Raw genomic sequence first — 26,158 nt, forward strand, 5'->3', positions numbered from 1 at the left:
GACTCAGAGGCAACAGGAATACTGCTAATGACACCACACACACAGCTCATGTGACAGTCAGGCAGCTTTAACTCAGAAGGGTCAGATCCTCAGCTCCACTAATAGTGCAAGGGGCTAAAAGCTGCCCCAAATGGACAACTGAAGAATCCCTGGGTTGTAGAGGGATCCTCATCTGTTGTAGCACTGGCATTGCAGACAGCAGACTCATAGAGGATAACACAGCCAGTCCAGGACCACTGTTGAACACCGTACAGAAGAAACACATAGTTTGACTATACTGACGGTTTCAGAGTAGCAGCCGTGTTAGTCTGTATTCGCAAAAAGAAAAGGAGTACCCGTGGCACCTTAGAGACTAACAAATTATTAGAGCATAAGCTTTCGTGAGCTACAGCTCACTTCATCGGATGCATATGCTCTAATAAATTGTTAGTCTCTAAGGTGCCACGGGTACTCCTTTTCTTTTTGACTATACTGTATTTCAGACAATAGTTGGCTTAAAAGTAGGCAAATGTGTGGTCTGACAGTGTACTTCCCTGCACCACTATGGGATTTTGTGTGTGTTACTGGGAGTGATGTGGGGTGCCTATCATGGTGTGGATGTAAATTTCCTGTGTCTGTTGCGTTGTTTATATTCTCTTGCGAGTTGCTTTTCAGCTATGTTACACATCTAGGGATCACCTTAGTTGACACTATGTTCTTAAAAAAGAACAGGAGTACTTGTGGCACCTTAGGGACTAACAAATTTATTAGAGCATAAGCTTTTGTGAGCTACAGTTCACTTCATCGATGCATAGAATGGAACATAGAATAATATACATATACATACGGATAAGTTGGAAGTTACCATACAAACTGTGAGAGGCTAATTAGTTAAGATGAGCTATTATCAGCAGGAGAAAAAAAACCTTTTGGAGTGATAATCAAGATGGCCAGTTTAGACAGTTGACAGAAGGTGTGAGGATACTTAACTTAAGGAATAGATTCAATATGTGTAATGACTCAGCCACTCCCAGTCTCTATTCAAACCCAAGTTAATGGTATCTAGTTTGCATATTAATTCAAGCTCAGCAGTTTCCTGTTGGACTCTGTTTTGAAGCTTTTCTGTTGCAAAATTGCCACCCTTAAATCTTTTACTGAGTGGCCACAGAGGGTGAAGTGTTCTCCTACCGGTGTCCGAATGGACACAAATCTGACACCAGGAATCATAACATTCAAAAACCAGTTTTTTTTTTCACCAAATGCATCCGATGAAGTGAGCTGTAGCTCACGAAAGCTTATGCTCTAATAAATTTGTTAGTCTCTAAGGTGCCACAAATACTCCTTTTCTTTGTGCGAATACAGACTAACACGGCTGCTACTCTGAAACCTGTCATCTTAACTAATTAGCCTCTCACAGATAGCTTATGCTCTAATAAATAATTGTTAGTCTCTAAGGCGCCACAAAGTACTCCTGTTCTTTTTGCGGATACAGACTAATGCTACTCTGAAAACTATTTTCTTAATATACCCTCTTTTTTTTCATCAGCCACTACCCCGCATTCCAGAGCATTTTTGGGTTAGATTCCTTTTGCCTATCATAGAATGTCATATCAGTTTAACTTGGCTCCTTTATCACCTGTATTCATTTTCTGGCCAGTTTACACTAGGAGGCCAATTTCCCCTCTGATGTAACTTTACTGAGATCAGCAGAGTTACACCAAGCATTAATTTGACCTCGACTGTCTGCATACACCAACATGTACATCAGTGCAGAATTTGGCCATTGTATTTATAATATATTTTAACGTTAGTGGCATTAAGGACCAGTTGAAATGTACAAGAAACAGCCCTTACAGGGAACCAGTAAAGCACTTTCCCTCCTTTCCTTTAGTATCGTACTAGCCAATGCCCAAGTGTTTAAAGTTGACTTGCGTGTATCCACTTTTTTGTTTCTTCAGGTGAGTGTTTGCCTCTGATCCTGGGCGCAGGGTTCAGCACAATATGCTGAGTCCTTCCCAAGTCCTTTCCAGAAGCCCCATTTCGCAGCCCCATACTCAGTCCTTTCCGCAGCCCTTTCAAGAACTTTGGACATCCTGGAGGGAGGACTATCGACTTTGACTGTGATGAAGATGAAATGAATCTGAACTGCTTCATACTGATGTTTGATCTCATTCTGAAGCAGGTGCCAGCAGATAAAGAATTTCTATTGTTAAACTGATGTAAAAATACAGCTCCAATACTTGAAACCCACCTATGTTTTTTCTGAGTGACCTGAAAGGAAATTAACTATTCCCATGTTTAGATGAACACAAAAGTCAAAAGACATGAAAAATATGTGGATCTAAACAGTGTTATCAGGCTGGTCACTTTATTGGGACTTCTTTGTAGAATCAATTTACAGCTGTCAACATGCAGAGTTTCATAGATTAACTGCAAGTGTGATTTTAAACTAATTTGGTTAAACTGGTACAAAAGGCACTAGTGGACACTTGTTTTGGTTTAAAACCAGACTTATTTTAGTTTACTTTAAGTCAGTGTCAGCACTTGTCTGTACAAGAAAGTTGCACAGGTTTAATTTAAGGTATAATTTTAAATCACTTTAGTTACACTGATGGAAACTCCTTGTGGACAAGTTGTTGAATTGATTAGGTTAATCAAAATAAGCCACACTTAAACCAGAATAAAAGGTTCACAGAGAAGTTTGTATTGATTTAATTAAGTCACTTTATAAACTGATTTAAGGCCAGGTCTATACTAAAAGTTAGGTTGACCCAGCTAAGTCACACAGGGGTGTGAAAAAACCACATCCCTGAGTGACGTAGTTATGTCGACCTAACCCCCAGCATAGGCAGCACTAGACTGATGAAGAAATCTTCCTTTGGCCTAGCTTCTGCCTCTTGGGGAGTAGGATTGACTATAGCAATAGGAGAACCCATCCCATTGCTGTAGTGAGTGTCTACACTGAAGTGCTACAGCAGGACATCGACAGTGTTTAAGTGTAGACACTTCTGTAGGTAGACAAGTCCTTAAGAACAGAAATAAACAAAACCAAAATAAACCACTTTTCAATTAAAATAAGTGTGTGCACACGGATTTGCACTAGTTTAGCAAATTTATTTTTATTTAAGTGGCTGCACTAATTGCAAACTTATGTGTTAAGAACCCCATAAGGTCTATCTTCACTAGGGCCATGTCTACCAATGCAGCTACTTGATGCCAGCAGGAGAGATCTCTCCCATTGACATAATTAAACCACCCCTAACGAGCGGCGGTGGCTAAGTCAGCAGGAGAATGTCTCCTGTCAACATAGCACTATACACATGGTGCTTCTGTCTGTGTAACTCGGGGTGATTTTTCATACCCCTGAGCAACATAAGTTATACTGACAAAAGTGCTAGCGTAGACATAGCCTAGGAAAAAGGTGTGTGTTTAACTTGAGTTATCTAACATGAGGTAGAATCCTAGTGAAGGCAGTTTGTGGTTTTCACGTTAGTTAGCAAGTTGAGTTAAAGACTGGGGGAGCCTCACTGCTAACAAACTGCCTTGTTTTCAACTAGGGTTTTACCTCATGTTGGTTAGAAATGAATCTCTTTTCCTAGTGAAGACACCTCCTTAATGGGGATGCCTTCATCCAATGTTAAGGGATTCGGTGGCACTTAACCAAGTGTTAAATTGGTGTGAAATTCTGAGCTCTGACCTTTTAATATAGAATTTACCAAATGAAGATTAGGAGCAGCAATAAAGATAAAGTGCAGTCAATGTCTTCTCATTCTTGTCTTTTTTATTTTATGTGTTTTATTTCATTTAAGTCTTTCCCAACCTTTTTTTTTTAAGTGGCTTCCTTTCAGTTTCAGAACAGCTACTTAATCAGGATGAAGAAAAGGAGTACTTGTGGCACTTTAGAGACTAACAAATTTATTTGAGCATAAGCTTTCGTGAGCTACAGCTCACTTCAAACGGCATATCCCAGTATAATGCTCTTGATATAGGTCCTGATATTCAGAAATGGCTTTGATTTGCAGTGTCTCCATTTTTGGTCATCCCCTCCCCCCATTAACAGCTGATTTGTAGGTGATTAGCAGCTCTGAAAATCAGGCTCAGCTTTCAGATCCCAGCCTCTGCTGAAGTCCCTTTGTGCTACTCTAGTTATTCAGAGAGGACATAATGATGCATCCGATGAAGTGAGCTGTAGCTCACGAAAGCTTATGCTCTAATAAATTTGTTAGTCTCTAAGGTGCCACAAGTACTCCTTTTCTTTTTGCGAATACAGACTAACACGGCTGCTACTCTGAAACCTGTCATAAAGTTACCCTGAGTGGACAAATTAGGATGCTCCTGGTTGGAGGAGTCCCAGGGTGTCATAGAGTTGTCATAGGTAGTTCTACACAGCCTGCTGTCACAGCCACTGATTTAGGGGCATGGCAAGAGTGTAAGAAGGAAAGAGGATGTGGCCAGAATGCTGCTGTGCTCTGACGTCTCAGCTGGAGTAATGGCCCCTTGGGGACTGTTACTAACTGGGATAAATGAAAGGAGCCCAGGAGGTTGGTGACTTGTGCCGAGAGTCAAACTGGACCCCACAGACTCAGGGATCGGGGAAAGCACAAAGTTAGTGTAAAGCCATCTTTGTCTCTCCCCTCAAGTCCTGCACTAAATACATCTATGCTGGACCCAAGGATGGCACTAGGGCTGAGTTTTACAAAGTGGTCTAAATGATTTAGATACCCATCTCCTATTAATGTTAATGGGAATTGGACATGCAAATCCCCTATGTGGCTATGAAAATCCCACCCTAGGTGTCTATAGTTGGGCACCCAAAATCAATGGCTGCTTTTGAAACTGTGAGCCACACTACATGTCATACTCTTCTCTGTCTCGTTAATTTAATACTGGCAGTAATGTGAGAATAAGCAGAATAGGAAGAGCAGAGATCATTAATCAAATAGTTAATTTCTTACCGTTCTGTCACTGACTTTCAGATGGAACTCCAAGATGATGGCATCACCCTGGGTTTGGAGAACAGTCTCTCGAAGGACATAATTTCCATCATAAACAATGTATTTCAGGCCCCTTGGGGTGGCTCTCATACCTGTCAGAAAGATGAAAAAGTAGTAGAATGTAACCTGTGCCAGTCTAGCATTCTCTGTTACCAGCTGGCTTGTGAGCTGCTGGAGCGACTAGCTCCAAAAGAAGAAATCAGGCTGGTGGTAAGTAGTGAAACAAATAGCTTATGTAATTAAATGACAAATTATGAGAGTTCTCCCAAACTCCTGTTTTAATTAGCCTGACATAAGGAAGTGAACTGCACTGATCTTATGCATAGAGGAATTCTAGAGCAAAATTCCCTTTGACTTGTCAGATCTTATAAGCTTGGATGGGAATCTTCAAGGCGCACTCGGTAGCAATGATATTCATACAATAGTTGGCACTCTTCTTTCTGTATCAGCATTGAACCAGTGCTGGCAGGGCTCTGTTGTTGGAGGTGATGTTTCAGATAAAAAGGATGCTGCTTAGTGCTTTTCGTCTTCAAAGTTGTTTATAAAACTAGTTAAAACCCAGGTCCAAGATTTTCAAGTGACTAGTGATTTGTGTGATTCAGTTTTCAAGTGTCTGATTTGAGGTCCCTTAAAGGGGCCTGATTTTAGAAAGTCAGGTCCCTCGAAGCTGTTTCAGGTTGGGCATCCCACATCACTAGTCTTTTGAATATCTTAACCAAAGTTCCTGGCCACTTGTGATCATTAACAATCCTTTGTTACTTTTTATGAGAGTCACTGGAATGCCCAGATTTGAGAATGCTGACATTACCACACTCAAATGTACAGTCCATTCATGCTCAGTTTGGGCCCCGTTTATGCATGCAGGATTTAACTTAAAGATCGGGTTTTGGCCTAGATACTGAAGTCTGTAAATCAAGAAATGAATTGAATTCCTCAGTTTCCCCATCTGTAAAATGAGGACGATGATACTGACCTTCTTTGTAAACTGCTTTGAGGTCTACTGATGAGAAGTACTAAATAAGAGCTAGGTATATCTATTGTGTTCTTATAGGAGCCCACAGACAACCTTGAAGATATCTTCTGTATACTAGACCCGAGTTTATTATAGGAACTGAAGGGGAAGAGGAAAATAAATCTGCAACAAAACATGGAGAAAACCCAGGAAATCATACAGAGACAACAGAAAATGTAGTAAGTTAGGAGGACATTTGAACTAGGTGTTAAATGAAGCATTGGTTTGGATTTATTCCTTTAAAAAAAAACAAACAAATTTGAAATAGTCTTGCAAGTCCAACAACCCAGAATTGATAGTTTTTCATGCATTTAATACTTTAAAATTTGTTCATTTTATGGGAAAGTTCATCCCATTTATACACTTTTATATATCAAAATTGTTGGACCAAGAAAAAATCATTTTAAAACCCCATTCCTTTGATCATACAGAAAAATGTTATGGGTCAAATTAATTCCTGATATAATTCTACTGACTGCAGTAGAGATACAGCTGGGATGCATTTGCCCTTTGTAGCAATCTCACCTTCCCTTGGTTTATTTTCTAGTTTCATTCCCAACCAGCAAAAGAGATGATATATTAATGGTTCTAATGTAACTTGATTTTAGCATCAATAAAAAATGACACTGAAAGAAAATTTTGTTACCAGCAACTTCCAGTTACGTTGAGGCTATATACACTATATTGCAGGTACAGCTGATTACTTTTTAAATTATATATTTGATTTAATGACATCCCTGCTTTGAGAGTAGTATTAATTACATGAATTGCTTGCACAGGAAATGGCCAGATTTGAAGAGCCGGACATTCTTTTTAACATGCTGAACTGTTTGAAGATTCTCTGTCTTCATGGGGAATGTTTGTACATTGCAAGAAAGGACCATCCACAATTCTTAGCTTACATTCAAGATCACATGCTGATTGCAAGGTATGCTTTTAACCCAGGAATTGTAATTTTCATGTATTACAGTTAATGCTTCTAAATTCCAACCAGGATCAGAGATCCATTTTGTTAGGCATTGTACAAACACACGGTGAGAAGCAGTTGCTACTTCAAAGATCTTACAGTTTAAATAGACAAGATAGACAAAGGGGGGAAGAGAAACAGAGGCACAGAAAAGTGAAGTGACTTCTCTAAGGTCACACAGAACCCATGTATCCTAACCCAGTCCAGTGCTCCATTTGCTAGACCACTGTGTCTCCCTGATTGCAGTGCAAATTTGGTTCCAGGAATGGTCATATATTGTCCATGAAACTGATTTGTGGACAATAAAAAAAAACAGTTCAAGGAAAAGCAGATCAGAATTATGTAGAGCATGTGAATTTTATTTTTAAATCATAATTTTTGTTTTGAGTGCTGTGGGCTGAAACACTTGCTGTGGTTTATTTTCAAGGAGTTTGGCCATGTGAACAACAGACTTGTCATCTCATTTAATAAGAAACTAACATTATGTAGATCTCATTCCTTTCTTTCCTCCCTTCCCTTTTGTCCGTTATCGTCTCTCCTTATGTCAAGTCTTATTGCTCTGGGACCCAATCATGTAAACACCTTACTAGCATAAGCAATTCAATCAGCTTTGGTGGGACAACTTGTGTGAGTAAGGACTTGCAGGATTCATCTTAAATTGTTAAATCTTCAGAGCTTTCTTGGATTATTTATTTGTCGGAAAGGCACCACGTGCACTTGTGGTGCAGTATAAATAATGATAATAATAAGAAGGGTTACACAATATCTCTGTTCTCAAGAGTGCATATGGCAGTGTTTGTATTAGACATTAATTGGAGCTGGTAGAAAATCAGGAAATTCTGGTATTTGACATTTTCTTTTTTATGTACATACAAAGCGATGTAGTCTAATTTAGCTGTAACCATTCAAGAAAGAGATCTTGGAGTCATCATGGATAGGTCTCTGGAAACATCTGCTCAATTTGCAGGTGCAGTCAATAAAGCTAACAGAATGTTAGGAACCATCAGGAAAGGGATTGATAATAAGACAGAAAATATCATAATGTCACTCTATAAATCCATGGTACACCCAGTCCTTGAATACTGCATGCAATTCTGGTCATCCCAACTCAAAAAAGATATATTGGAAATGGAAAAGGAACAGAGAAGGGCAACAAAAATTATTAAGGCTATGGAACGGCTTCCATATTAGGATAGATTAAAAAGACTAGGACTATTCATCTTAGAAAAATAGATGACTAAGGGGAGATATGCTAGAGGTCTATAAAATCATACATGGTGTGGAGAAAGTGAATAGGGAAGTATTATTTACCCCTGCACGCAACACAGGAATCAGGGGTCACCCAATTAAATTAATAGGCATCAGGTTTAAAACTGAGATACAGAAGTACTTCTTTACGCTACGCACAGTCAACCTGTGGAACTTGTTGCCAGGGAATGTTGTGTATAACTGGGTTTTTAAAAAAAAAAACAAAACTAGATAAGTTCAGGTTTCAGACTAGCAGCCGTGTTTCTGTATTCGCAAAAAGAAAAGGAGTACTTGTGGCACCTTAGAGACTAACAAATTTATTTGAGCATAAGCTTTCGTGAGCTACAGCTCACTTCATCGGATGCATTTGGTGGAAAAAACAGAGGGGAAATTGATATATACACACACAGAGAACATGAAACAATGGGTTTATCACACACTGTAAGGAGAGTGATCACTTAAGATAAGCCATCACCAGCAGCGGGGGGAGGGGAGGAAAGGAGGAAAACCTTTCATGGTGACAAGCAAGGGAGGCTATTTCCAGCAGTTATCAAGAATATCTGAGGAACAGTGGGGGGTGGGGTGGGGGGGAGAAATAACATGGGGAAATAGTTTTACTTTGTGTAATGACTCATCCATTCCCAGTCTCTATTCAAGCCTAAATTAATTGTATCCAGTTTGCAAATTAATTCCAATTCAGCAGTCTCCTTGGAGTCTGTTTTTGAAGCTTTTTTGTTGAAGGATAGCCACTCTTAGGTCTGTAATCGAGTGACCAGAGAGATTGAAGTGTTCTCCAACTGGTTTTTGAATGTTATAATTCTTGACGTCTGATTTGTGTCCATTCATTCTTTTACGTAGAGACTGTCCAGTTTGACCAATGTACATGTCAGAGGGGCATTGCTGGCACATGATGGCATATATCACATTGGTAGATGCGCAGGTGAACGAGCCTCTGATAGTGTGGCTGATGTGATTAGGCCCTATGATGGTGTCCCCTGAATAGATATGTGGACAGAGTTGGCAACGGGCTTTGTTGCAAGGATAGGTTCCTGGGTTGGTGGTTCTGTTGTGTGGTGGGTGGGTTGCTGGTGAGTATTTGCTTCAGATTGGGGGGCTGTCTGTAAGCAAGGACTGGCCTGTCTCCCAAGATCTGTGAGAGTGATGGGTCGTCCTTCAGGATAGGTTGTAGATCCTTGATGATGCGTTGGAGAGGTTTTAGTTGGGTGCTGAAGGTGATGGCTAGTGGCATTCTGTTATTTTCTTTGTTGGGCCTGTCCTGTAGTAGGTGACTTCTGGTACTCTTCTGGCTCTGTCAATCTGTTTCTTCACTTCAGCAGGTGGGTACTGTAGTTGTAGGAATGCATGTTAGAGATCTTGTAGGCGTTTGTCTCTGTCTGAGGGGTTGGAGCAAATGCGGTTATATCGTAGAGCTTGGCTGTAGACAATGGATCGTGTGGTATGATCTGGATGAAAGCTGGAGGCATGTAGGTAGGAAGAGCAGTCAGTAGGTTTCCGATATAGGGTGGTGTTTATGTGACCATCGCTTATTAGCACCGTAGTGTCCAGGAAGTGGATCTCGTGTGGACTGGTCCAGGCTGAGGTTGATGGTGGGATGGAAATTGTTGAAATCATGGTGGAATTCCTCAAGGGCTATATCGGAAACCTACTGACTGCCAACTAAAACCTCTCCAACGCATCATCAAGGATCTACAACCTATCCAGAAGGACGACCCATCACTCTCACAGATCTTGGGAGACAGACCAGTCCTTGCTTACAGACAGCCCCCCAATCTGAAGCAAATACTCACCAGCAACCACCCACCACACACCAGAACCACCAACCCAGGAACCTATCCTTGCAACAAAGCCCATTGCCAACTCTGTCCACATATCTATTCAGGGGACGCCATCATAGGGCCTAATCACATCAGCCACACTATCTGAGGCTCGTTCACCTGCGCATCTACCAATGTGATATATGCCATCATGTGCCAGCAATGCCCCTCTACCATGTACATTGGTCAAACTGGACAGTCTCTACGTAAAAGAATGAATGGACACAAATCAGACGTCAAGAATTATAACATTCAAAAACCAGTTGGAGAACATTTCAATCTTTCCGGTCACTCGATTACAGACCTAAGAGTGGCTATCCTTCAACAAAAAAGCTTCAAAAACAGACTCCAAGGAGAGACTGCTGAATTGGAATAATTTGCAAACTGGATACAATTAACTTAGGCTGAATAGAGACTGGGAATGGGAGTCATTACACAAAGTAAAACTATTTCCCCATGTTATTTCTCCCCCCACCCCACCCCACCCCCCACTGTTCCTCAGATATTCTTGTTAACTGCTGGAAATAGCCTCCCTTGCTTGTCACCATGAAAGGTTTTCCTCCTTTTCTCCCCCCTGCTGCTGGTGATGGCTTATCTTAAGTGATCACTCTCCTTACAGTGTGTGTGATAAACCCATTGTTTCATGTTCTCTGTGTGTGTATATCAATCTCCCTCTGTTTTTTCCACCAAATGCATCCGATGAAGTGAGCTGTAGCTCACGAAAGCTTATGCTCTAATAAATTTGTTAGTCTCTAAGGTGCCACAAGTACCTTTTTTTTTTTTTTTTTAGATAAGTTCAGGGAGGCTAGGTCCATCAGTGCCTGTTAGCCAGGATGGTCAGGGATGCAACCCCATGCTCTAGGTGTCCCTAAACCTCTGACTGCCAGAAGCTGGGACAAGATGACAGGGGATGGATCACTTGCTAATTGCCCTGTTCTGTTCATTCCCTCTGAAGCATCTGGCATTGGCCACTGCCAGGATACTGGGTTACATGGACCATTGATCTGACCCAATATGGCTGTTATGTTCTTAGGTTCCAAATCTGGATGAAAAATTGAAATATTGAATTTTTTACTGGAATTAAATGTTAAAATGTTTAGGTTCAGTTTGACATGGAACGATGTCTGCCAGAGTTGCTGCAGTGCCTCAAAGGGGTTGTAATTTGGGTACATCCTTCTCCTCATTCTCTTCTATGGACCAGGTTCCTGTCACAGACTACATTTCCTGTAATTCACCATAAAGGGAGCATCTAGAAGGGAGAATGAAGTGCACCATGGGAGATAAAGTCTGGCTGGGGAGCCAAGCCCATAGGGGAGAAAGAGGGCATGAAGCACCTGAACTACAGCTTCCATGAGGCACTGCAGCTGCTCACGTGGATGCAGATTAATGTTGAACTGACCTGAAACAAAATGTTTAATTCAGTTAAAAAAAACTGAAAAGAATCAGAAACAAAATATTTCATTTAGATTTTCCCAAAAAAAAGTCAAAAACGTTTTGGTAAAATTAAAGTTTTACCAAGGACAACTTAGATTTTGCAGGAACAACATTTTCTATCAGAAAAAAAATTGTTGGAAAATTCCCTGCCACCTCTTAATATTAGCTGAGAAATATGTCATTTGGCTAGGATAAAACCTAAGAGGAGTAACCAACTGTAAGCAGATGCAAAAGCACCACTGTTGGAGAGAGGACACCAAATGAGATAGACCTTTGATCTGATCACGCATAGCAGTTCCTATGTTCCACACACTGCTTGTTTTATGAGCCAGATGTATGTTTCTCATGTGGAGTAATACGTTTCTGGCTCAGTTATGCTGGTGAATGTCTATAGAATCATAGAATCATAGAATAGAATCATAGAATATCAGGGTTGGAAGGGACCCCAGAAGGTCATCTAGTCCAACCCCCTGCTCAAAGCAGGACCAAGTCCCAGTTAAATCATCCTAGCCAGGGCTTTGTCAAGCCTGACCTTAAAAACCTCTAAGGAAGGAGATTCTACCACCTCCCTAGGTAACGCATTCCAGTGTTTCACCACCCTCTTAGTGAAAAAGTTTTTCCTAATATCCAATCTAAACCTCCCCCATTGCAACTTGAGACCATTACTCCTCGTTCTGTCATCTGCTATCGTTCTGTCATCTGCTATGATCTGCTATGATAGACAATTTCCAAAAACTGCTAGAACCTCTCCCCTCCTCCCCCAAAATAATTTAAAATGAATATAGATGCAGGTGTATATGGGACTTCCACATACAGCAATATTGAATTGTTAACATGGGTGCTGGGTGTAACTCACAAATGTACCCCTTTTCTTTATGAAGCAAATTCCTCCCCCAGCAACGTAATGTAGACATTTAATATGAAGGATGTTCTGTGAATTAAAAGACAGATTCTCTGATCAGATTTGCTTTTGTTGGTCCTTCTAGCTTATGGAGAGTAGTGAAGTCCGATTTCTCTCAACTTTCTTCATTGGCTGTCCCCCTCCTTCTACATGCTCTGTCGCTTCCTCATGGAGCTGATATTTTCTGGACAATCATAAACAGCAATTTTAACAGCAAAGATTGGAAGATGAGGTTTGAAGCAGGTAGGTCTGAGAAGTGTATGATATTTGCATGCGGGTTGCTATGGCATGGAGGAAGGGGCTTTGTCAGTTGTAGGTATTGTAGTTGACACTGGCTGTTTAAGGTAGAGAGGCTATTTTTCTACAGGTTTCAGAGTCGCAGCCATGTTAGTCTGTATTTGCAAAAGAAAAGGAGTACTTGTGGCACCTTAGAGACTAACAAATTTATTTGAGCATAAGCTTTCGTGAGCTATAGCTCACTTCATCGGATGCATCAATGAAGTGAGCTGTAGCTCACGAAAGCTTATGCTCAAATAAATTTGTTAGTCTCTAAGGTGCCACAAGTCCTTTTATTTTCTACAGTTTCTTTCCATCTGCTACCCATAAGTGTTTGTTTTGTTTTTTTTTTAAACTATTCATTGTTTTCATTGGCTGCTCTGGTGGTTGGTTTAATAAAATCATACACCACACTGATAGAAAAGACCCAGTAGGTCCTCCACACATAGTCCATCTCTCTCTCTCATCAATGCAGGATTGTTCCTTATAGTCCATTTCCTAGTGCTCTGGCTAACCTAGTTTACATATCTCCAGTCATGGAGCATTACTCACTGTGTACCCCCTTGGATCGCCTTTTAAATGTTATTTAACTTAGTTCTCCATTATTGGTGTATGTTTGTAGCATGATAAATCTTCTAGTAATCTCCACGCATAGTTTTACCCTTCTGTTATCAGAAAAAACAGATAGATATATATTACTACCCATTGGATTGATATTCTCTGTGCTTGTCAGTCAAGGCCCATGATGTTAGTTCAGGTTTAATGCCAAGAAGCAGTGACTGTTCCCATTTGCTCCTTAAAAGAGGAGTAATTTCAAATCAAAATGATCCTGGTATTTGAAATAGGGGAATGAAAAGAAAAGAGCAGCTATTACAGTCAATGGGCCTTATTTATTTTCCTCTCTTACCCTGGTGTTACACTGGTGTCAATCTACTAACTTCAGTGGAGATACTTTTAATTTACACTGGTGTAAGGGAGAGGAGACTCAAGCCCACTGGATTTTGGTTTTGGAATTATTGGCCCACATCCTTGGCTGCAGACAAGGAGTGCACACGACAGCTTGGGAAACGGGGTGTGGTGTAAAGAAGTCTTTGGCCAGCGGTACACCAGGACAGTCCATCTAAAAGCTGCTCTAAATTCTGCTGTTTGCTAGTTCCTCTAAAGGGCCATTATAGCTGCTTGCGATTGCTAGGATGCAGAGAACCGGGTGAAATTTTATTGGCCTGTTTTATACAGAAAGTCAGGCTAGATGATCATAATAGTCCCTTTTGGCCTTAAAATCTATGAAGTTAGAAGCCCCTTCCTCTAGCCCTGCCAGCTATAGGCAGGTTGGGTGGTGTAGAAGCAGCTGTGCTGGCTCTGTGCCTCCAAAAGATCCTCCTGCACTGGAATGATCTTCCTGTGGCTGGTTGTGCTGACATTGAAGCTACTTTGCACCGATGGTATGAAACAAAGTGGCTGTAGTGTAGGGGAGAATCTGGGAACCTGTAAGTAATTGGGGTGATGAGAAAAATGTGCACTTGTCGCACAAAGCTGGAAGTGGAAACAAGTTGATGTTTCAGTTATTTTTATTGTTTTCGATGAGATACAGGCCTGTGTATGTTATTCAAAACACAGGTCACTGACTGAATTAATGTAAATAATCTCTTTGTTTTGCGTGCTTGTCTGCTGCAGTAGAGAAAGTGGCTGTTTTGTGCAGGTTTCTGGATATTCACTCAGTGACAAAAAATCACCTGCTGAAGTATTCTTTGGCTCATGCATTCTGCCTTTTTTTGACTGCTGTGGAAGATGTCAACCCAGCAGTGGCTACAAGAGCTGGTCTATTACTTGACACCATAAAGAGGCCAGCTTTGCAGGTAGGTTCATATGGAACAAAAACATGCATCAAAGCTAGAAATGAGTCCAAGTGACAAAGACAGGATCTTGACCCATTTTTTCCCCAAAGTTCAAAGGCGTTCAGATTCATAGTTTGGAGTTTGGCCCATCACTATAACCTCAGAAAACACAGCATCTTAGGGTTCTCAGTAGCTAACTGACACAGAGACAACATGCCCTTTACAGATTCTAGAGGTGCCAGTCTTCTGGTCCAAAACACTAGAGCTTTCAATAGGGTTCTACAGCATCTGAACTATTACTCGAAAAAATATAATTATTTTATAATGGTAAATCAAATTGGGGTGATTTTTTTTAATGCTGGGGAAAAAAATAGAGTTCAAAAATCTACTAACTCACAGGAAGGCCCTTTGTTTTCAGTTTTTACTGATTCTTACTGAAAATTTCCCAGGTTTTACAAAAGCTATTACTCAGTTTTAATTGATTTTTCACCCTAAGTTTGGACCAATCATGTACAGAAAAATACTATTTATATTAAGAAAATCTAATACATTATATGGTAAATGTGTTTATGTCAATAATAAATTAGTCTAAGTGTAATTGCAAGGTTGTTTGTTAAAGTAAGGCAAAGTAGTGGAAGATACACACACTCACATGTGCATGTGTGTACGAATTGTTAATGTACATTTTATGAAATAAACCACAGCATTAAACTCCTTTTACTTTCAGTATTTTTACTTTTCTCTATACATTGTTTTTCTCCTCTTGTCCCCCAATATTTACCAAAAAACAGTAAAATTAATTTTTTTGCACTGATTTTCACCCATTTTTCATCTTTGTAGTAAACACTGATAAATTCCTAGGAATTTTTAAACAAAAAAAACTGTACATGAGGGGCCTTACTCACAGGTAAACTGATAGCGGAAAATTTATGAAAACAAAGCTACCTATTGCCTTGATCTTTGAAAGATTTATACACGTTTACCTTTAAGCATGTGAGAAGACCTACTGATCGGACTATTCGTGCTTAAAATTAAGCACATATATAAATCTTTGCAGGGTCAAGACCTACATTTATAAACAAGATGAAAAAATCTCATTATAAAGTTTAGTGCAATATCTGGTATAAATTATTTCTGGTAGATAGAACAAAAATGGTATTTAAGTAATAATTCCAATATAGTTGCCCATAAAATGCAGTTAAGAGTTTGCTATTTTATACGATATGTGGGGCAGATTTTCAAAGCACAGCTCAGGGACTGTGGATTCTGCTGAAGACAGTGGGAGTTGCCCAGCTCCAGTCCTGTGTAAATCCTTTGAGATGTGTCCCTAGTGCTTTGACAAATTGATTGCATATACCAAAGGCTGCAAATAACTGCCTAAACCAGATTTTTCTTTGTGGTCTAGCCAAAGGTGGTTCTTGTTGAGGAAGACAGACTTGTCCCACATATGCTGTACTTGTTAAATATTTAATTCCTGTTGTCTTTTTCAAACATGAATGTTGACACCAAGCTCAAAGTTCTTGTGCTAATAAAACACAGCAGCATTTTACGAGATTAGTGCCTTTGAATACTTTTAACCATGTAATATATCTTTCTCATTTGGGGCCTGAGCCTGCCTACCTAAAACTCCTACTGAAATCAATGGGAATTTTGGGTACACTAGAAGGTCAGGATCAGACCTATCGTTTTGAGCTATGTAGTTATTAAAGTATTTAAAACATTTAAAATAACATTTTTGATTACTTAAAACAGTTGAACCAGTAGAATTGCTGCTAAAGTCCCATCATGTTTCATTGATTGAATTAATGGGAGGTAACATACGTTTCTAGTGGTACATGCTTCAGTAGTCTCCACTCTCCATGAAAACTGTATCAAACTCCTTGGATTTCTGTTTGCAAGCAAATTCCTTTCCATTAGCTTCCATTCATTTTATTTTATCAGAATATGGTACATGATTTTGACTTAAATGCACTAGCCCCCATGGCTCATACTTTTATGGCTCCGCTGGAAATAAATGGCCAAATTCCCTGAACCCCTTGCTTTTGAAGACTCCTTGAAAGCAATAGGTTTGCATGGATGAAAATGAAGGTAGAATTCGGCCTAAGAATTCTGAGACAAAGGGTTTTGCATGGTATGCATATCTGCATTGGTAATACCCACAATGTCCTTCTGCCTGACAGGTATGTCATAGCAACGGAGGGGTTTGGGTTTGAAACTCTTTCTAGATGCACTGCATTGATTCCTATATTCTTTGCTTGTCAGAACTCTGGGTTGCTTCCTCCACTTTAAAATGACTTGGGGCCACTACACTGGTATAACTCACTGAAACCAATAGAGCAGCAGGGTGCGATCAGGGAGAATTTTGTGTGTTTCATGTAATAGGTTACCAGGCAACATTTTACTCTATGTATTTTTAAAAATTAAAATGGAAAATCCCCCATTCAAAATGATGGGCCTAATTCTTCCCTCACTTACATTGGTTTCCATCAACTTTAGTGGAGTTATTCCCAACTGACATGTGTGAGAGACCAGAAACAGGCTCTTTCTTACCCATGATTAGAGAAGTTGAGAGGTTTGCCTCTCTTTTAAAGAACACTTTTATACTCTTTACATCTGAGTTGTGTTCTTTTTTTTCCTCCACAGGGTTTGTGCCTCTGCCTTGATTTCCAGTTTGATACAGTTGTCAAAGACAGACCCACAATTCTCAGCAAGCTTTTGCTCCTTCATTTTCTAAAGCAGGACATTCCAGCTTTGAGCTGGGAGTTCTTTGTGAATCGCTTTGAGACACTGTCTCTGGAAGCACAGCTTCATCTGGACTGCAACAAAGAATTCCCTTTTCCAAAAGTAAGCAGAATCAGAAACACATTACCTTTCACCACTGCTGGAATTCAGCTCCCTGAACTAGGGAAGGAGAGAAGTGAAGGCCCCATCTGCAGTGGGGCGTTAACCAGGTTTGCTGAACTGACGTAGTCATTTTAAACTAGAAGTGGATAACCCAGTGTAAACATGCCTAGACCAGATTAGGATACATTATATTTAAAGGTTTTTGAACACCATGTTCTGCCTTAGTTAAAACATGGTTCTCAGACTTTGTTGAAACATAATTTGGTTCTGTGAATAGTCAAGGTCAAACTGACAGGTTTCAGAGTAGCAGCCGTGTTAGTCAGTATTCGCAAAAAGAAAAGGAGTACTTGTGGCACCTTAGAGACTAACAAATTTATTAGAGCATAAGCTTTCGTGAGCTACAGCTCACTTCATCGGATGCATTTGGTGGAAAAAACAGAGGGGAGATTGATATACACACACAGAGAACATGAAACAATGGGTTTATCATACACACTGTAAGGAGAGTGATCACTTAAGATAAGCCATCAGCAGCAGGGGGGGAAAGGAGGAAAACCTTTCATGGTGACAAGCAAGGGAGGCTATTTCCAGCAGTTAACAAGAATATCTGAGGAACAATGCGGGGTTGGGTGGGGTGGGGGGGGTGGGGGGGGGGGGGAAATAACATGGGGAAATAGTTTTACTTTGTGTAATGACTCATCCATTCCCAGTCTCTATTCAAGCCTAAGTTAATTGTATCCAGTTTGCAAATTAATTCCAATTCAGCAGTCTCTCGTTGGAGTCTGTTTTTGAAGCTTTCTGTTGAAGGATAGCCACTCTTAGGTGTAATCGAGTGACCAGAGAGATTGAAATGTTCTCCAACTGGTTTTTGAATGTTATAATTCTTGACGTCTGATTTGTGTCCATTCATTCTTTTACGTAGAGACTGTCCAGTTTGACCAATGTACATGTCAGGGGCATTGCTGGCACATGATGGCATATATCACATTGGTAGATGCGCAGGTGAATGAGCCTCTGATAGTGTGGCTGATGTGATTAGGCCCTATGATGGTGTCCCCTGAATAGATATGTGGACAGAGTTGGCAATGGGCTTTGTTGCAAGGATAGGTTCCTGGGTTGGTGGTTCTGTTGTGTGGTGTGTGGTTGCTGGTGAGTATTTGCTTCAGATTGGGGGGCTGTCTGTAAGCAAGGACTGGCCTGTCTCCCAAGATCTGTGAGAGTGATGGGTCGTCCTTCAGGATAGGTTGTAGATCCTTGATGATGCGTTGGAGAGGTTTTAGTTGGGTGCTGAAGGTGATGGCTAGTGGCGTTCTGTTATTTTCTTTGTTGGGCCTGTCCTGTAGTAGGTGACTTCTGGGTACTCTTCTGGCTCTGTCAATCTGTTTCTTCACTTCAGCAGGTGGGTATTGTAGTTGTAGGAATGCATGATAGAGATCTTGTAGGCGTTTGTCTCTGTCTGAGGGGTTGGAGCAAATGCGGTTATATCGTAGAGCTTGGCTGTAGACAATGGATCGTTGGTATGATCTGGATGAAAGCTGGAGGCATGTAGGTAGGAATAGCGGTCAGTAGGTTTCTGATATAGTGTGGTGTTATGTGACCATCGCTTATTAGCACCGTAGTGTCCAGGAAGTGGATCTCTTGTGTGGACTGGTCCAGGCTGAAATTGTTGAAATTCTGGTGGAATTCCTCAAGGGCTTCTTTTCCATAGGTCCAGATGATGAAGATGTCATCAATGTAGCGCAAGTAGAGTAGGGGCATTAGGAGACGAGAGCTGAGGAAGCGTTGTTCTAAGTCAGCCATAAAAATGTTGGCATACTGTAACACCACTTTCTACAAGCCATTACCCTCTGATCCCACTGAGAGTTACCAAAAGAAACTACAGCATTTGCTCAAGAAACTCCCTGAAAAAGCACAAGAACAAATCTGCACAGACACACCCCTAGAACCCCGACCTGGGGTATTCTATCTGCTACCCAAGATCCATAAACCTGGAAATCCTGGACGCCCCATCATCTCAGGCATTGGCACCCTGACAGCAGGATTGTCTGGCTATGTAGACATCCTCAGGCCCTACGTTACCAGCACTCCCAGCTATCTTCGAGGCACCACTGACTTCCTGAGGAGAGTACAGTCCATTGGTGATCTTCCTAAAAACACCATCCTAGCCACTATGGATGTAGAAGCCCTCTACACCAACATTCCACACAAAGATGGGCTACAAGCTGTCAGGAACAGTATCCCCGATAATGTCACGGCTAACCTGGTGGCTGAACTTTGTGACTTTGTCCTCACCCATAACTATTTCACACTTGGGGACAATGTATACCTTCAAGTCAGCGGCACTGCGATGGGTACCCGCATGGCCCCACAGTAAGCCAACATTTTTATGGCTGACTTAGAACAACGCCACCATGTGCCAGCAATGCCCCTCTACCATGTACATTGGTCAAATTGGACAGTCTCTACGTAAAAGAATGAATGGACACAAATCAGACGTCAAGAATTATAACATTCAAAAACCAGTTGGAGAAAACTTCAATCTCTCTGGTCACTCGATTACAGACCTAAGAGTGGCTATCCTTCAACAAAAAAGCTTCAAAAACAGACTCCAAGGAGAGACTGCTGAATTGGAATTAATTTGCAAACTGGATACAATTAACTTAGGCTTGAATAGAGACTGGGAATGGATGAGTCATTACACAAAGTAAAACTATTTCCCCATGTTATTTCTCCCCCCACTCCACCCCCCACTGTTCCTCAGATATTCTTGTTAACTGCTGGAAATAGCCTCCCTTGCTTGTCACCATGAAAGGTTTCCTCCTTTCCCTCCCTGCCCCCGCTGCTGGTGATGGCTTATCTTAAGTGATCACTCCTTACAGCGTGTGTGATAAACCCATTGTTTCATGTTCTCTGTGTGTGTATATCAATCTCCCTCTGTTTTTTCCACCAAATGCATCTGATGAAGTGAGCTGTAGCTCATGAAAGCTTATGCTCTAATAAATTTGTTAGTCTCTAAGGTGCCACAAGGTCAAACTGAGTTAGCCTGAATGTTCTTTAGAACCAGTTCCCCCAAACACTGTTCTTGAGCCCTAGTGTAGAGGGGTTTTTAGTTTGCCCTATTATTATTATTATTATTATTTATTATTTATTTTATTAATTAATGAATTAATTATACTATTATTATGTATTTATTATTATTCCTAAAGGTCCCAGTCATGTTTGGCCCTCATTCTGCTGGGGGATGTAGAAAGATAGGTAAAGAGACAATCCCTGGCCCAGAAGCCAAACAGCCCAAAAGACATAAATGGATGAATGGGAACGATGATATTATGTCGGGGCTCATACAACAGTATTTGGGGCTCATACAACAGTTAATAATTCCCACTGTGTCTGTAACAGACATTTGTTACCAGAGGTACTGCACATACCTGGCTTCCTGTTAAGATACCCATGGAGATCCTGGGTTTTTCCATCCTCTAATGGGCTAAGACAAAATAATAATTGCACTTGGCTTTGTATGATTTTTTCACATGATTTATTTGATTTGTAATTTTTAAATCAGTAACTTAAAGTAAAAAATATTTGGAAGAATTTAATATAAACTATGCTTCAGATGTCCACCTTTTGCCCCTTTGCTTCTTGTCATTCCAAACATAACCATATGGTGTTTAGGGGATTTGATTATTTTCTTTTGGATCTCTAATTACTGTAAAAATCAAAGGGCTTCAATGTCTCATGTGCCCAGATCATCAATGACTCCATTAAAGCTAATTGAAGTGTGCTGGCAGGGGTGAAAGGAACTTAAGGGACTTACCAGTATGCAGGACCGGGGTCCTGAGCAGGAGATAGGTGAGGAGTGGCCTCAGACGGAAGGGGTGGGGCCTTTAAATCGCCGCTGAAGTCCCATGGTAGCTGTAGTGGCCATGGCTGGCAGCCCCGGAGCTCTGGCGGCGATTTAAAGGGCCAGGGGCTCCAGCCAATGCCGGGAGCTCAGGGTCCTTTTAAATTGCCGCCTGGGGAAGCTGCCTCTGCCGGTATGGTCGGCTGTGTACCAGCTCTTGCCGGTATGCCATACTGTACCATACTGGCTTACTTTCACCTCTGTTCATGGTAATAATCTCCTGGGAGAGGAGAACCCTGTTCAGAGGACTCGGGGCAGTGTTCAGATGCAGATCTGAGTTAGGTGTAGGCAGTTCAGAGTTTGAGTCTGAGACCAAAGCAGGTCTACAATCCAAGCTTGTATTTGATAGCACTGAAACTTTCTGAGATGTTCTCATGAGATTTCTGCTCTCTTAAAGGGTGAAGTCCTCATTCATCATCATCTGCAATTCAAAAGGGTTTGGATTCAAGGGCCTCATTTTGTCCCATCTCTAATATTTAGAGAAGGATCAAAGTTACTTTTTAAAATATATATGTCAACTGTTTGGGGTTTCACAGCTGATGATTCAGATCATGCAATGAGGTCCTCGCAGGTGGAGCCCCTGCACCCAAAGCCACTCAAAGGCTTGTTGACTTCAGTGGGACTTGGGATCTGCCTGCATGTGGCACTTTTCAGGATTGCAGTAAATATGCTGTAGAATGAATCCTAACTTGGTTGATTGCATTTGTAAAGCTATCACTGCTGTCCGGACAAATGTTGCCAACCTCAGTGATACAGCAATGTGGAAGATCAAGAGGGCTCGTTTTGCACGTAATCGTCAGAAGAGCGTGCGTTCCCTGAGGGACAGTGTGAAGGGACCCGGGGAATCAAAGAGAGCACTCTCCCTTCCAGAAACCTTAACCACCAAAATCCGTTGAGTATCCATTTATATTTTGTGATAAGCCTGCATCTTCTCCCTTAAGATTGCATCCTTTTGCTGAGTACACAATGGGACTTTCAGTATTCATCCAATTGGGACAGTTTAGCATATCTGGGTTGTGACTCGGACATTATTCAGGTAGTTAGAAGTCAGTGAGTTTTGCAAATAACAGGGACAACATTCCAGTTTTGTGCTATACTTGTTTTATTGGTAGAATGAAATGCTCTGACACAAGTTTGTAGTTTTTAACCTATGTAAGGTGGCTAATGTATTGCTTACTTGGACAAGAACTAAAGGTAGCTTTTGGAAAGTGATTCCGTTATTACTGATTTATTATTAATTAATATGTTTTGTCAATTTATACAGCACTATACTATATATTGGCACTTTTCAAACAACAAATTCTTTGCTGCGGCCATTCTGTATTTGCAGATTTCCTTTAGCAGTATAATAATGTGTATACAAAGCATTTTTATAACTATCTTACATATGAGGAAATTGATTCTCAAAATCCTCTGGGTTGCATGTTCTGTAAAAATATATGATTAGAATATTTTTAATATGCTATAGGAAAAATGACAATTACATCTATTTTTCGTTTTAGAGGACTTTACAAATATTAATTAGTCCTGTACTTAAAAGATACGTCAGCCACACTTAATATCCCCAACCTGTAATATAATACTTGTTAAAATTAACCTGTCATCTAAAATTAGTAGAGAACCAAATTAAAACCAAAATTATTTTGCTTATAGTTTTCTGTGAATCTTATGTGACTTCTATTGATTAACTCTGGATCCTGCATGAGTCCTTCTGTTTAATGACTCTTGGACCAGAAAAACTGAGTAATAAAGGAAACTAGAGTTAAGGGATAAAGAGTATAAAACCACAACTCCACAAAAATAAATCTTCTAAAATGTTACATTCACTGCATAATAACAATTAATACATACACTTGAGAACGCTCTTAGATCAAACTCAGCTAAATGCTGAGCATATGTTGAAGTTTGTTGTCTCTATTGATTATTTAAACAGAATTATTCTTGGTTTTTAGCTGTGAGGTTGACCAGGCATGAACAGTCTGCTCCTGCACTTGGTGGAACACCAGAACAAACGCCAGGTGGGTACTTCCTCTGTTGAGGAGAGGGGTGTATAGTGGATACAGGAAGAAGGGAGGGAATGCTATCTCTTTTATTGGATCATGATATAATTTGCATCAGGCACTAGCTTATCAAAAAGGTTCTTTCTTAAAATGTTGAGTGCCAGAAGAAGGAATAATTTTAGCCTGCAAGTTGTGGTAAGTTATATACTCTTAGTCTATTAGTCTGTCTCCACTTTATTGTCTCTTGTCTTATACTTATTATAAACTCCTTGGGGCAGGGACTGATCTTTTGTTCTGGGTTTGTACAGCACCTAGCACAATGGAGTCCTGTTCAATGGCTGGGGCTCCTAAGTGTCACTGCACAATAAATAATAGTAGTAATATTATTTGCTGGTCTGTGTAAATCAGTGTGCAGAAAAATAAAGTCCCAGCTACAGCATCTCTTCATGTCCCTTTCTTCAGGACTAGCTTTATTTGCTAAAATATAAGCTCAAAACCAGAACAAATCAACTCAAACTACTGAGTGACAACCTGCTAGGCCTTCCCAGTTTCAGCAACCTGGGAAGGGCAGGGGGCACAACGTTGCTCGATGCTAGCCTCCTTTGAACCAGCACCCCCTTCCTTTCATAGCCCCATGCAGATCAATCATATGGCAGGCAGAGACTAGGTGAGTCTTTACATGCCAGAGCGCCTTTACACTTTGTCACAATCTGATAACAGGTGTGATAAGCAGGAGGGTTGGAAGTGACTATTCTTTATTCCCAGGCCCCAGTAACCTGGTGGAGGTCAGGGTTACCAAGGTCATTCCTGCACATGGAAGTATAGCCTAACATTACCTAACTTACGGTGTTGCCAACTTTCATGATTGTGTCATGAGTCTCGTGATAGTTGATCTTATTCTTAAAGACTCAGCTTCTGGATTCAGGTGATTGTGAGAATCTCAGCTTTGGTTTTAAAAGATTGGAAGTTTCTAGCCCTCCTGATGGTGAAGAAAAGCCTGAAATAATGACCTGAATGCATCCCAAAGAATCCTGCAGGCAAAAAGAGCCCAATGTTTATTATTTTTAAAAAAAACTCATGATTTTTGGAGGTTTGACTCATGAATTCTTCCGGTTAGTGATACAGAACTTGACTGATCTTTCCAAAGAACCAATATGGCTCCAAATACTTTCTGCACATCTGCTATCAAAAAACACACCTCTCTCTTACACTGAGAAAATGTAGAAGTAAAGATTTGATCCTTGTCCCCATCTACTCCATCATTTTAGGTTTAAACCCGCAGTCCCAACTCAGTCAAAACTCCTGTTGAAATCAGTGGATGTTCTGTGGGAATCAAGGGCACAGGATCAGGCCCTTATTAATTATTAACTCTGTTCAGCATTCCAACCCACTTTGTCAAAGAAGGCAGGAATTCCACTGAGTGGCTTGTACTGAAAGACAGAGGTCACGTTTAGTATGAGGCAGTCTAATCATGGTTTGGGGTTTCATGATATATTTTGATAGGTCATGAGGTAATTTGAGGGTGAAAGGGTCTCAGATTAGAATCGTAGAACTGGAAGGGAACTCAAGAGGTCATCTAGTCCAGGTCCCTGCACTCAAGCCAGAGCTAAGTATTATCTGGACCATCCCTGACAGGTGTTTGTGCAACCTGCTCTTAAAAATCCTCATTGATGGAGATTCCACAGCCTCCCTAGGCAATTTATTCCAGTGCTTCCACCCTGACAGTTAGGAAGTTTTTCCTTATGTCCAACCTAAACCGCCCTTGCTGCAATTTAAGCCCATTGCTCCTTGTCCTATCCTCAGAGGTTAAGAAGAACAATTTTTCTTCCTCCTTGTAACAACCTTTTATGTACTTGAAAACTGTTAGTGTCCTCTCTGTCTTCTTCTCCAGACTAACAAATCCAATTTTTAAAATCTTCCCTCATAGGTCATGTTTTCTAGACCTTTTATCATTTTTGTTGCTCTTCTCTGGACTCTCTCCAATTTGTCCACATCTTTCCTCAAATGTGGCACTAGAACTGGACACAATACTCCAGCTGAGGCCTAATCAGAGCACAGTAGAGTGGAAGAATTACTTTGTGTCTTGCTTACAATACTCCTGCTAATACATCCCAGAATGATATTTGGATTTTTTTTGCAACAGTGTTACACTGCTGACTCATATTTAGCTTGTGATCCACTATGACCCCCAGATCCCTTTCCGCAGTACTCCTTCCTAGGCAGTCATTTTCCATTTTGTATGTGTGCAAGAAGTTTAGTCTCCAAATCTGACATACCTTAGAACTGTTACAAACTGGTGGGTAATATCGAAATATCTGTTTGTTACATTACATAGTTAAAACAAATAACAAACCAAATACCACTCACATTCCCCAGTAGTCATTGTTTATGAATTTCCCTATAATAATGGCTAAAGAAACAGACCTCTAGCCACTAGGAGAAGGACAATGTAACTAACATACGCTGGGGCTGATCCTTAGTGGAGCTATGATAATTTACAGCAGCTGAGGATCTGCCCCTCTGGTTTCCCTGATGTAGTTTACAGAGGCATCATAATGGATGCTGATAACAGAGAGAAATATCGGATATGAGATTTTGCATGCTCATGAGAGTATAACACTAACTCTGGAGAATGAAAGCTCAGAAAAAGTCCTTGGAAGTATCCATTAACTCACGCCATGACTGTATACCCATTGCAAGGCTGAATATTTCCTTATCTTCAAGTTTCTGAAAGACACAGCTCAATGAGCAAAAGTAAAAGGGATCATTTTATCAGATTCCTTCCTCATTTAATTGTATGTAGAAGTTTTGGGATAGATTTAGACCGACATTAATGACTCATTCAGTTCCATAGTTACATTTTTTTTATGTTATGGAAAAGTCACGCAGAATTTAATAGAGATGAAACCAGTAGGGGGCTAAAGAAAAAACT

At 40.6% G+C, this 26,158-nt stretch overlaps 1 protein-coding gene across 1 annotated transcript in view; it reads left to right on the forward strand.

The window, feature by feature from the left end:
* Positions 1-26,158, forward strand: part of UNC79 (unc-79 homolog, NALCN channel complex subunit) — a 152,573-nt gene that overhangs the window by 49,023 nt on the left and 77,392 nt on the right. Inside the window, 14 exon segments of the mRNA XM_043517886.1 lie at positions 490-512; positions 1,943-1,998; positions 2,000-2,161; positions 4,956-5,183; positions 6,025-6,046; positions 6,049-6,168; positions 6,594-6,653; positions 6,656-6,675; positions 6,765-6,913; positions 12,456-12,613; positions 14,321-14,502; positions 17,125-17,329; positions 21,938-22,117; positions 23,179-23,244. Of these exon segments, the coding sequence (XP_043373821.1) occupies positions 490-512; positions 1,943-1,998; positions 2,000-2,161; positions 4,956-5,183; positions 6,025-6,046; positions 6,049-6,168; positions 6,594-6,653; positions 6,656-6,675; positions 6,765-6,913; positions 12,456-12,613; positions 14,321-14,502; positions 17,125-17,329; positions 21,938-22,117; positions 23,179-23,244 (1,631 nt within the window).

This window comes from Dermochelys coriacea, chromosome 6 (assembly GCF_009764565.3).
Source record: "Dermochelys coriacea isolate rDerCor1 chromosome 6, rDerCor1.pri.v4, whole genome shotgun sequence".
NCBI classification, from domain to species: domain Eukaryota; kingdom Metazoa; phylum Chordata; order Testudines; family Dermochelyidae; genus Dermochelys; species Dermochelys coriacea.